Source organism: Apodemus sylvaticus, chromosome 2 (genome assembly GCF_947179515.1).
Source record: "Apodemus sylvaticus chromosome 2, mApoSyl1.1, whole genome shotgun sequence".
NCBI classification, from domain to species: domain Eukaryota; kingdom Metazoa; phylum Chordata; class Mammalia; order Rodentia; family Muridae; genus Apodemus; species Apodemus sylvaticus.
Genome location: NC_067473.1, coordinates 167,364,736 through 167,378,433, shown reverse-complemented (window position 1 = coordinate 167,378,433; position 13,698 = coordinate 167,364,736). Strand labels below are relative to the sequence as shown.

Here is a 13,698-nt window from a genome sequence, read left to right as displayed (position 1 = left end):
CCCAGACATCAAACATTACTACAGAGCAATAGTGATAAAAACTGCATGGTATTGGTACAATGTCAGGCAAGTGGATCAATGGAATAAGATTGAAGACCTAGAAATGAACCCACACACCTATGGTCACTTGATCTTCGACAAAGGAGCTGTAAATATCCAGTGGAAAATAGATAGCATTTTCAACAAATGTTGCTAGTTCAACTGGAGGTCAGCATGCAGAAGAATGAGAATTGATCCATTCTTATCTCCTTGTACTAAGCTCAACTCCAAGTGGATCAAGGACCTCCACATAAAACCTGACACACTGAAACTAATAGAAAAAACTGGGGAAGACCCTTGAGGACATGGGAAAAGTTCCTGAACAGAACACCAATAGCTTATGCTCTAAGATCAAGAATTGACACAGGGGACCTCACAAAATTACAATGTTTCTGTAAGGCAAAGAACATTGTCAAAGGGACAAAACGTCAACCAACAAATTGGGAAAGGATCTTCACCAAACCTAAATCTGACAGAGGGAATATCTAATATATACAAATAACTCAAGAAAGTAGACCCCAGAGAACCAAATAACCCTATTAAAAAGTGGGGTACAGATCTAAACAAAGAATTTTCACCTGAAGAAATTCGGATGGCTGAGAGGCACCTTAAGAAGTGCTCAACATCATTAGTCATTAGGGAAATGCAAATCAAAACAACCCTGAGATTTCACCTCACACCAGTCAGAACGGCTAAGGTCAAAAACTCAGGAGAAAGCAGGTGTTGGCGAGGATGTGGAGAAAGAGGAACAATCCTCCACTGCTGGTGGGGCTGTAAGATGGTACAACCACTTTGGAAATCAGTCTGGCGGTTTCTCAGAAAAGTCGGCATGGCACTTCTGGAGGACCCTGCAATACCTCTCCTGGGCATATACCCAGAGGATTCCCTGGCATGCAATAAGGACACATATTCCACTATGTTCATAATAGCTCTGTTTGTAATAGCCAGAAGCTGGAAAGAACCCAGGTATCCCTCAACGGAGGAATGGATACAAAAAATGTGGTATATTTACACAATGGAGTACTATTCAGCCATCAGAAACAATGAATTTATGAAATTCTTAGTCAAATGGATAGCGCTGGAGAACATCATACTAAGTGAGGCAAACCAGTCTCAAAAGATCAGTCATGGTATGCACTCACTGATAAGTGGATATTAGCCTAGAAACATGGAATACCCAAGACATAATCTACATATTAAATGATGTCCAAGAGAAATGGTGGAGTGGCCCCTGGTTCTGGAAGGACTCAGTGCAGCAGTATAGGGGAATACCAGAACAGGGTAGTGGGAAGGGGTGGATGGGGGAAGAGTGGGAGGGAATAGGGCTTATAGGACTTTCGGGGAGTGGGGAGCCAGAAAAGGGGAAATCATTTGAAATTTAAATAAAAAATATATCAAATAAATAAAAAATAAATAAAATAAAATAGTTTTTACAAAAATCAAAAAATACACTAGAACATAACATAACTTCTTGTGTTGGCAGATTAGCATAGATGAAACTGTAAAAAAATGTCTATATTGCTGAAAATAATTTGTAGCTTCAGTAAAAAAAAATCATCAAAATTAAAATGATTTTCACCACAGAAATGGATTAAAATACTAAAATTTATGGAAACACAATAGTCAAAGAAATCTTAAACACAAAGAACAATACCATATTAATCATATTGTCTAATCTCCAATTATACTACTAATTCACTGCTGTTACAAGAATAGCATGGTTCTTCACAAAACATAGAGACCAATAGAACAGAATACACAATGTAGAAATAAAGCCACACAGCTCCACCTTCTTAAACTTTCTGACAATAATGTTGTCAAAAATCATATTGGGCACGGAGCAACAGCCTCTCTAATAGCATTAGGAAAATATATCCACATTTGAAAGAATAAAAGGAAATCCATACTTCTCAGTGTTCATGAAAATCAATGCAAATTGATCAAAGTAATTAATGTATAATGTGAAATTTTAGACCTCATAGAGGAAAACAGAAAAAATATTTCAAGAGATAAGTGCAGGCAGGGACTCTGAAAAGATCTGTACTATAGTGCAAAAGAAATAACAAAAATGATGGCAAGTAAGATTATATGAAATTGAAAACTTCTGCACAGCAAAGTAGACAGTGAATTGAATGAAGAAATGGCCAAAAGAATGGGAGAAATCTATTGCTAGATCTGTGTGTGTGTGTGTGTGTGTGTGTGAGAGAGAGAGAGAGAGAGAGAGAGAGAGAGAGAGAGAGAGAGAGAGAGGCAGACAAATGGACAGACAGACAAACAGACAGATGAACAGATGGACAGACACACAAACAGACAGGTGAACAAAGAAAAAAAAATACGGAAATGGCAGAAACAAAGACAAAATAAAAGGATTACTATCAATAATAAATAATAAAAATCAGTGAATGTGAACAATCAAGCAATCCAATCAAGAAAAAGGTTAAGGAAATAAAGATATAGTTCTCAAAAGAAGAAAATTTAAATGGTCACTAAACATTTGTAAGTTTGTTCAGCACATTTAGTCATCAGGTAAATAAAATTTAAATTCTCCATTGATTTAACGTAGTCCCATCTGTTGACACTTGGCACTAGATCATGTGCTGTTAATGTTCCTGTCAGTTCCTTCCAGTGTCGTGAAGAGTGAGTTTTTGTCTAGAAGTATCAGTGTTTCAAATTTTAAAAAGGAGTCTCTAGTCTATTTCAAATTGAATTTTGAGCAATGTGAAATATATAAATCTAACTTCATTCTTCTGCAGACAGATGCCTGGTTTTGGCAAAATTTGTAGCATGAGCAATCTTTTAACCAGTGTATATTTTGTTTCATTTGTCAAAAATAAGGTGGACATACTTTTGTTGGCATATTTATGGGGCCTCTGCTCTGTTTCATTGTTCTACCTGCCTGCTTTGATGCTGGTAGCAAACTAATTTGTATCACTATAGCTCTATATCATAATTTAAAGTCAATAAATGTATTATGATTCCTCTATCTATATCTTACATATTGGGATTACTTTGGCTATTTGCAGTATTTTGTAATTCCAGAAGATTCTTGAATTTTTCTAGATCTATGAAATATGGTATATTTACTTTGATAGACATTGCGTTAAATTTATGGCTTAATTTTGGTAGAGTGACCACTTTCATATTAATTCTGTCAATCCAGGAACATCTTTCTATGGTCTAGCATCTTTTATTTTCTTTTTCTATGCCTTGAAACTTTCATTGTAACTTTCTCCTCCCTAGTTAGGATGGCTCCTAACTCATCCTGTTTAGAAAGTCTATCATCATCATCATCAAGAAAGTAAATGAATATTAATACTGTTGAAGATGAGGGGGAATGAAAGACTTATACAGTGATAAAGAGACTGAAGTTATTCCAGCCTCCATAAAATTCATTTCCTCAATTGTAGGCCCAGATGTTGCTGAAGTCATCCACAAGCTTTGTTGATAGGGCATAGAAAAATCAAGTTGGGAGTGAGCTTAAAGTTTCATCCATGTTATCTTAGATTTTGTAGTGCAAGATGGTGCTAGGAAGGCTAATACAGGGCAGTTATTACCAACCACTTCATTCAGTTATGTATTCTTGCAAATACACTGTTACTGGTGTGTAACAGTTATAAGCATGATATGGGAAGAACCAACTGTTTTCTGATTGGAACTCCTCAACCTGATGGAATCCACATCTGATATTTCAAACCAGATCAAAAACCAAGGGTTACAGTATGGCTTTCTTTCAGGGAGACAAGTAGATGGAAAATGAAAGCTGAAAATTCTACCTGTATAATATGATTATTGTCCTATTGCCTTGATAATTGTCTATTTATAATTTTATGTGCACTATTCCCTCTGCTAAACCCTTCACATTGACTCCAGTTCAGTTTTACTATTTTTACCTGTCCTATTTAACAGTCAGGGAAACTGAGGCACTGAAAGGATCAGTAACATGCCTAAGGAGCATGCCATGAAACATGTACCTATGTTGTCTTGTGTAGTAGGTATGCATCAAAGTAATTTTCTAATGACTGCACCGGTACAGATGGGCATGTGTGTTCTTCTATACATTCATTTACATCCCATGCATGTAGGTTTAACCTTAGGTATGTGTATAAATACATGTGCATCTGTAGAATGCATATAAGTATGTTGCACATATATGTGGATGTTACAAGATTAGATTCTCAAGCCCTAAAGTCCTCCAATTCTTACATGTCATTTACTCTTTAAATCACTGTTACTCTCACACAGTACTTGCCATCATTAACTCTAATTTCCTTCCAAGACCAGATAATACTGTGTACATTCAGGACGGTAAGAATATAGACCAAACATGAGTCTTTTTGAGACTGATCTTTCTCCTATTAAATGCAATACAATAATTATAATGATGCCTATCTTGCTAAACATACAAAAGTTTAAGTCTATTAATCTAAATAAAGTGCCATCTGTGGAAGTTAAATAAAAGGTTAATAGAATGACTGTATGACCAAATTATATCATTCCTGGGTATCTATCATACGCATTCTAAATCAACATGCCACAAAAATATTTAGATGTCCATCTTTACAGCACCACTAGTCACAACCAACAAGGTATGGAATCAGTCTATGCCGATCTATCAATAGATAAATGGAGAAACCAACAAAATGTGATGTATATACACAGTGGATTTCAGTTGAGCCATAAACCAAAATATCATTTTCGCAAATATGGGATCAACTGGAGATACATCATGATACTTGAATAAAACTCTCTTTGGGAATCTAAATTCCTATATACATTGAACATATGCCAACAAAAATATATAAAACATTTTTAAAGTCATAAATTTTGCACTATCCACAGCTAAACTTAGATTTTAATTAAAATTAATCAATTTAAAAGAGGGGTTTATTCAAGTGTTCTATATACTATTTTAATAATGAAAATTAACAATTTTTACCCTTTTGTTTGTTTTTTGTATGATGTTGGAGATTTCAGAGTTTGTGAACATTATTTTTGTTCATGAACTCTCACTTTGTTATGCAAACAAGTCTGGATCCCTTAGGATAAGTGATTTCCATGTCATAGCATCCCAAAGAGTTAAAGGTTTAGGCAGTTTCTACCAAGCCCAGATAACAATGAGTTGCTATGAGAAAGGATAAAGTGCAGTGCTAATTTTTGTTAGCAGTTGGTTTGGATCCTGTCAATGTATGTCTGGCACTCCCATATCACCATTCAGCTTATTAAATGCAAAACAGTGCCAGATGGCCAAGTAAATCCATGAAATGAGAACTTTCATTTGCTTATTAACAAACAGAAAGAAGACATCAGTCTGCACATATTCTATAAACAGTATGTGCCTTAAAGAACAGAGGGAACTCCATAAAGATATTTCTGATTCCACTAAAACGCATTACTGGACCACTCTGAAGTCTTTAAAGACAGGAGAAAAACACTCACCTGTCAAGCTTCCATTATAAGCAACATTCTGCAACAGGTAAAAAAAAAAAAGTTAAAATAGTTATAGTTGCAGCAGAACAAACCTTAGGAATCTGTAGAGATGCTGACTATAGCAGAAGGAATCCTCCTTTGTTTTGCAACTAGTGGTTCAGTGCTGGGCGTTTTAGGGAATGGGTTTATCCTGTGTGCAAACTGCATTAACTGTGTCACACAGAAGTTCTCCACTGCTGGCTTTATTTTCACAGGCTTGGCTATTTGCAGAATCTGTGTCATATGTATAATAATGTCTGATGGATATTTAAAATTATTTTCTCCACACATGGTTGCCTCTGATGCCCACATTATAGTGATTGCTTACCTGTGGATGATTACCAATCACACAAGTACATGGTTTGCCACCAGCCTCAACCTCTTCTATCTCCTGAAGATAGCGAATTTTTCTCACTACATCTTCTTCTGCTTGAAGAGAAGAATCAATACAATATTTATCTTTCTCCTGGGGTGCTTGCTTATATCATGGTCAGTTGCTTTTCCACAAATAGTGAAGATGTTACATGTTAAAATGCAACACAGAAATACTTCCTGGCAGCTTTACCTCTCTAAGAGTGAGTTCATTGTAAACCACATTCTTCTCAACCTGGGAGCCATATTTTTCTTTATAGTGTCTATCATTACATGTTTCCTATTAATTATTTCACTTTGGAAACACAACAGGAAGATGCAGTTGTATGTCTCAAGATTCAAAAGCCTTAAAACAGAAGTTCATCTGAAAGTCATGAAAGTTTTAATTTCTTTTATTATCCTTTTTATCTTGCATTTCATAGGTATTTTCAGAGAAACATTTAGCTTTTTGGAATATAAAAGTAAACTGCTATTTATTTTGGGTTTGATAATTTCATGTCTGTATCCTTGCTGCCATTCATTTATCCTAATTCTAGCAAACAGCCAGCTAAAGCAGGCTTCTTTGAAGGCACTAAAGCAATTTATTTGCCACAAGAAAGACACGGATGTCAAAGTGACATGGTAGACGTACAGAGAAATGAATGGTCACAAGAAATAGCATGATGTAGTAATCTTGAGATCTCTGAAAACAGTTTTCACTCGTAAATTCTTGCATTGATTGTTGGATGGAAAATATTTGCAGTTTTGTTTTGGGGGCAGGGTGACCACTGAAGATATTTTAAGCAGTTAAAAACTCATACGGCTCTTTCTTTTTGTATTTTATTTTGTGTTGTTGTCCTTCCAAGACTTGGTTTCTTTGTGTAGCCTTAGCTGTCCTAGAACACACTCTGTAGATGAGGCTGGCTTTGAACTTAGAAATCCAGTTGACTCAGCCTCCTGAGTCTTGGGATTAAAGGAGTACAACACCATGCCAGCTTCATAATTGTTTGGGGGAGGTTTGGTTTTGTTTGTTTGTTTGCTTGCTTTTTTATTTGTTTAGTCTTCTCTAATATATTACATCCCAATAGCAATTGCGTCCCCTTTATCCTCTCCTCCCAGCCCCACTTACAATCCCCCTGTCCCCAAATCTATTACTCTATTTCCCTTCAGAAAAGGTAAGGACTTCCATTTCAAGTTGGACCAGTCATTTGTTAGCCATTCCTGCAATTTTTGCTCCATGTTTTTCCCTGCATATCTTGTAGGTTGAAGATTTTATGCCTGCAATTGTGTACGAATCACTCTACTAGAAGACTTGCTTAGTTACAAAGGATACCTGGTTCAAGCTCCTTATCCCGCATTGCTAGAAGTCTTACCTGGGGTCACCCTTACAGATTCTAGGGAATTTCCATCACATTAAGCTTCTACTTCACCCTTCCAATGCTCCCCAATTCTAGCTTTTAATATATCACAAAATCCTCCTTCTTTGATAAACTTATAATTCCAGGTACAAAATCAGTGACTTAATCGATATTCTGGCCCTACTCAAAATGAAGCTGCATTGCTGGCTTTGATGGAAAAGACCAGCTACTACATGGTCCAAGAAAATGGGCAAAGTAAATTTGGTGGCCGTCTTCCAGGTTGGGAAGGTCTAACTGAATATGAAGTTTTTGTTGGAAAAATACCGCAAGACATGTAGAAGACAAATTGGTTCCTGTATTTGAAAGAGCTGGAAAAATATGTGAATTTCAACTAATGATGGAATTTAGTTTTGAAAATAGAGGTTACGCTTTTGTGATGTATACTACTAAAGAAGAAGCCCAATTATCCATCCAGATTCTTAACAATTATGAGATTTGACCAGGTAAGTTTATTGGTGTATGTGTAAGCTTGGATAATTGCAGATTATTTATCAGAGCAACTCCCAAAGAAAAGAAAACAGAAGAAATTTTGGATGAAATAAAAAAAGTTTCAGAAGGTGTTTTAGGTGTGATTGTCTATCCAAGTGCAACTGACAAAACCAAGAACCGTGGTTTTGCCTTTGTTGAGTATGAGTCCCACCGAGTTGCAGCTATGGCCAGGAGAAAGTTGACTACAGGAACATTTCAACTCTGAGACCACACCATTCAGGTAGATTAGGTTGATCCAGAGAAGGAAGTTAATGAGGAAACCATGCAGAGAGTTAAAGTTCTCTATGTAAGAAATCTAATGATCTGAGCTACAGAGGAAACAATTAAGGCAGAATTCAATAAATTCAAGCCTGATGCAGTGGAATGAGTAAAGAAATTTAGAGATTATGCATTTTTCACTTTTTCAACCAAGAAGATGCAGTGGTTGGTATGTCTGTTATGAATGAAAAATACATTGATGGAGCCAGTATTAAGGTAACCCTGGCAAAGCCAGTAAATAAGGAAAATACTTGATGACAGCATCTTAATGGCCAGATCAGCCCCAATTTGGAAAAACTACTTGTGTATGCTAACAAGGAAGAGAGTCACTCCAAAGTCTAGGCAAGCCACCAACTCTCCCCACAGTTTTCAATGGTCAGCATAGTCCAAAACTTCTGAGATTGGAAGATGTACTTACCCTTTTATTCCTGGAACAAAGCTTACCCCAATTAGTATGTATTCTTTAAAATCCAGTAATTTTAATTCTGCAATGATACATTTGGATTATTGCTGCAACAAAAATAATTGGGGAACACCAGAATATTATTTATATTCAACAACCAGTCAGGATGGAAAAGTACTGTTGGTGTATGAGATAGTTATTCTTGTGACTGCAAATGGATCCCAGAGTTACTTCAAGCCAGATAAACTCTGCACAATGCTGGAGGATGCAAAGGAATGGCAGCTCAGTTTATGTCACTTCATTTGGACTGGGAACATAGTCTCTTCAGCCTGAACCTGTGTAGAAGAAATTTGGAGGAAATTAACAGGTCCTTTCTGATGTTGCCAGAGCTTATTCTCCTGCCGTTGGTCTCATTCCTGTTCCTTAAATATTTTTTCATGACAACATTAAATTAATGCTCATGTGTTGTCAACCTCATAGTGGATGATAATGGAGAGTGAAAGCTTGACCTGTATATTAAACGTTCTTATTCCATTTCTTCCATTCCAACAATAGCACAACTTTTTTAAATGACAATTTTACAGACACACTCACCACTTTGCCTTATGCTGTAGTAAAGAGCATAGTTGAGTTTTTGGAAAGTACAATATATACAAATTTGGTCGATAAAACACACACATATAGAATTACCTCAATTTAGGAGCAGGAAATTGGGCTGGAGAAATGGCTCCGTGGTTAAGAGCACCAACTGCTCTTCTGAAGGCCCTGAGTTCAAATCCCAGCAACCACATGGTGGCTCACAACCATCCTGTAATGAGATCGGATGCCCTCTACTGGGGTGTCTGAAAACAGCTACAGTGTACATATATAGTGAATAAATATGTCTTTTTTTTTCTTTTTCAATTTATTTATTTATTTTTATTGATATATTTTTTATTTACATTTCAAATTATTTCCCCTTTTCTGGGTCCCCACTCCCCGCAAATCCCATAAGCCCTCTTCCCTCCCCCTGTTCCTCCATCTACCCCTTCCCACTTCCCTGTTCTGGAATTCCCCTGTACTCTTGCACTGAGTCTTTCCAGAACCAGGGGCCACTCCTCCATTCTTTTTGGACATCATTTAATTTGTGGATTATGTCTTGGGTATTCAAAGTTTCTAGGCTAATATCCACTTATCAGTGAGTGCATACCATGATTGATCTTTTGAGACTGGGTTACCTCACTTAGTATGATGTTCTCCAGCTCCATTGATTTCTCTAAGAATTTCATGAATACATTGTTTCTAATGGCTGAATAGTACTCCATTGTGTAAATATACCACACTTTTTGAATCCATTCCTCCGTTGAAGGACACCTAGGTTCTTTCCAGCTTCTGGCTACTACAAATAGGGCTGCTATGAATATAGTGGAGCATGTGTCCTTATTGCATGCTGAAGAATCCTCTGGATATATGCCCAGGAGTGGTATAACAGGGACCTCAGGAAGTGTCATGCCCAGTTTTCTAAGGAACCGCCAGACTGATTTCCAAAGTGGTTGTACCATCTTACAGCCCCACCAGCAGTGGAGGAGTGTTCCTCTTTCTCCACATCCTCGCCAACACCTGCTGTCTCCTGAGTTTTTGACCTTAGCCATTCTGACTGGTGTGAGGTGAAATGTCAGGGTTGTTTTGATTTGCATTTCCCTAATGATTAATGATGTTGAACATTTCTTAAGATGTTTCTCAGCTCTCCGACGTTCTTCGTGTGAAAATTCTTTGTTTAGCTCCGTACCCCACTTTTTAATGGGGTTATTTGGTTCTCTGGGTTCTACTTTCTTGAGTTCTTTGTATATATTAGATATTAGCCCTCTGTCGGATTTAGGGTTGGTGAAGATCCTTTCCTTTCCCAATCTGTTGGTTGACGTTTTGTCCTTTTGACAGTGTCCTTTGCCTTACAGAAACTTTATAGTTTTATGAGGTCCCATTTGTCAATTCTTGATCTTAGAGCATAAGCTATTCATCTGGAATAACAAAAAACCCAGGATAGCTAAAACTATTCTCAACAGTAAAAGAACTTCAGGGGTATTCAGTATCCCAGACTTTAAACTTTACTACAGAGCAATAGTGATAAAAACTGCATGGTATTGGTACAATATCAGGCAAGTGGATTAATGGAATAGGATTGAGGACACAGAGATGAACCAACAAACCTATGGTCATTTGATCTTTGACAAAGGAGCTGAAGGCATCCAGTGGAAAAAAGATAGTCTTTTCAACAAATGGTGCTGGTTCAATTGGAGGTCAGCATGCAGAAGAATGCGAATCAATCAATTCTTTTTTTTTTTTGATATAATTTTTAATTTACATTTCAAATGATTTCCCCTTTTCTAGTCCCCCACTCCCCAAAAGTCCCATAAGCCCCTTTCTCTTCCCCTGTCCTCCCACCCACGCCTTCCCAATTCCCCGTTCTGGTTTTGCCGAATACTGCTTCACTGAGTCTTTCCAGAACAAGGGGCCACTCCTCCTTTCTTCTTGTACCTCATTTGATGTGTGGATTATGTTTTGGGTATTCCAGTTTTCTAGGTTAATATCCACTTATTAGTGAGTGCATACCATGATTCACCTTTTGAGTCTGGGTTACCTCACTTAGTATGATGTTCTCTAGCTCCATCCATTTGCCTAAGAATTTCATGAATTCATTGTTTCTAATGGCTGAATAGTACTCCATTGTGTAGATATACCACATTTTTTGCATCCACTCTTCTGTTGAGGGATACCTGGGTTCTTTCCAGCATCGGGCAATTATAAATAGGGCTGCTATGAACATAGTAGAGCATGTATCCTTATTACATGGTTGGGAATCCTCTGGGTATATGCCCAGGAGTGGTATAGCAGGATCTTCTGGAAGTGAGGTGCCCAGTTTTCGGAGGAACTGCCAGACTGATTTCCAGAGTGGTTGTACCAATTTGTAACCCCACCAGCAGTGGAGGAGTGTTCCTCTTTCTCCACACCCTCTCCAACACCTGTTGTCTCCTGAATTTTTGACCTCAAGTACAATATTGAAAAGATAGGGAGAAAGGGGGCAGCCTTGTCTGGTCCCTGATTTCAGTGGGATTGCTTCAAGTTTCTCTCCACTTAGTTTGATGCTGGCTACGGGTTTGCTGTATATTGCTTTTACTATGTTTAGGTATGGGCCTTGAATTCCTGTTCTCTCCAAGACTTTAAGCATGAAAGGATGCTGAATTTTGTCAAATGCTTTTTCAGCATCCAATGAAATGACCATGTGGTTTTTTTCTTTGAGTTTGTTTATGTAGTGGATTGCATTGATGGATTTCCGTATATTGAACCAGCCCTGCATTCCCGGGATAAAGCCTACTTGATCATGATGGATGATTGTTTTGATGTGTTCTTGGATTCGGTTGGCAAGAATTTTATTGAGTATTTTTGCATCGATGTTCATAAGGGAAATTGGTCTGAAGTTCTGTTTCTTTGTTGGATCTTTGTGTGGTTTTGGTATCAGCGTAATTGTGGCTTCGTAGAAGGAATTGGGTAGTGTTCCTTGTGTTTCTATCTTCTGGAATAGCTTGAAGAGTATTAGTGTTAACTCTTCTTTGAAGGTCTGATAGAATTCTGCACTGAAACCATCTGGTCCTGTGCTTTTTTTGGTTGGAAGGCTTTCTATGACTCCTTCTATTTCTTTAGGCATTAGGGGACTGTTGAGATGGTCTAGTTGGTCCTGATTTAATTTTGGTATTTGGTATCTGTCAAGGAAATTGTCCATTTCCTCCAGATTCTCCAGTTATGTTGAGTACAGGCTCTTGTAGTAGGATCTGATGATTTTTTGGATTTCCTCAGTTTCCATTGTTATATCTCCCTTTTCATTTCTAAGTGTGTTAATTTGGATACTCTCTCTGTGCCCTTTGGTCAGTCTGGCTAAGGGTTTATCTATTTTGTTGATTTTCTCAAAGAACCAGCTCCTGGTTTTGTTGATTCTTTGTATGGTTCTCTTTGTTTCTACTTGATTGATTTCGGCCCTGAGTTTGATGATTTCCTGCCTTCTACTCCTCCTGGGTGAAATAGCTTCTTTTTCTTCCAGGGCTTTCAGGTGTGTCATTAAGCTGGTAATGTGTGCTCTCTCCATTTTCTTTTTGGAGGCACTCAGGGCTATGAGTTTTCCTCTTAGCACTGCTTTCATTGTGTCCCATAGATTTGGGTATGTTGTGGCTTCATTTTCATTGTGTTCTAAAAAGTCTTTAATTTCTTTCCTTATTTCTTCCTTGACCAAGGTATCATTGAGTAGAATATTGTTCAGTTTCCACGTGTATGTGGGTTTTCCGTTGTTTTGTTGCTATTGAAGACAACTTTTACTCCATAGTGATCTGATAGGAGGCATGGGATTGGTTCTATCTTCTTATATTTGTTGAGGTCTGTCTTGTGACCAATTATATGGTCGATTTTGGAGAAGGTACCATGCGGTGCTGAGAAAAAGGTATATTCTTTTGCTGTAGGATAGAATGTTCTTTATATATCTCTTAAATTTAATTGGTCCAAAGCGTCAATTAGTTTCATTGTGTCCCTGTTTAGTTTCTGTTTTCCTGATCGGTCCATTGAGGAAAGTGCAGTGTTGAAGTCACGTACAATTAATGTGTTAGGTGCAATGTGTGCTTTGAGTTTCAATAAAGTTTCCTTTACAAAAGAGGGTGCCCTTGCATTTGGAGCATAGATGTTCAGGATTGAGAGTTCTTCTTGTTGTATTTTTCCTTTGACCAGCAAGAAGTGTCCCTCAGAGTCTCTTTTGATGACTTTGGGTTGAAAGTCAATTTTATCTGATATTAAAATGGCTACTCCAGCTTGTTTCCTGAGACCATTTGCTTGTAAAATTTTCTTCCAGCCTTTTACTCTAAGGTAGTGTTTGTCTTTGACCCTGAGGTGTGTTTCCTGTAAGCAGCAAAATGTAGGGTCCTGTTTACGTATCCAGTCAGTTAGTCTGTGTCTTTTTATTGGGGCATTAAGTCCATTGATGTTAAGAGATATTAAGGAATAGTGATTGTTACTACCTATCATTTTTGACGTTATTTTTTAAATTTGATTGCTTAACTTCTTTTGGGTTTGATGAAAGGTTACTATCTTTCTTTTTTCCAGGGTGAAGTTTCCCTCCTTGTATTGGTGTTTTCCTCCTATTATCCTTTGTAGGGCTGGGTTTGTGGATAGATATTGGGTAAACTTGGTTTTGTCATGAAATATCTTAGTTTCTCCATCTACGGTGATTGAGAGTTTTGCTGGATATAGTAGTTTTGG

At 37.4% G+C, this 13,698-nt stretch overlaps 1 protein-coding gene and 1 pseudogene across 1 annotated transcript; both read left to right on the top strand.

Moving 5' to 3' along the window:
* The first annotated feature begins 359 nt into the window (after positions 1 to 359).
* LOC127678134 (probable RNA-binding protein 46) lies at positions 360 to 8,879 on the top strand (annotated as a pseudogene).
* On the top strand, positions 5,576 to 6,502 carry LOC127677690 (taste receptor type 2 member 106). The gene has a single exon (XM_052172714.1). It carries the CDS (start codon positions 5,576 to 5,578, stop codon positions 6,500 to 6,502), a length of 927 nt encoding a protein of 308 aa, XP_052028674.1.
* Positions 8,880 to 13,698: the final 4,819 nt, after the last annotated feature.

Coding starts and splice junctions, on each gene's coding strand:
- LOC127677690 (XM_052172714.1), top strand. CDS start 5,576: ATGCTGACTATAGCAGAAGGAATCCTCCTTTGTTTTGCAACTAGTGGT.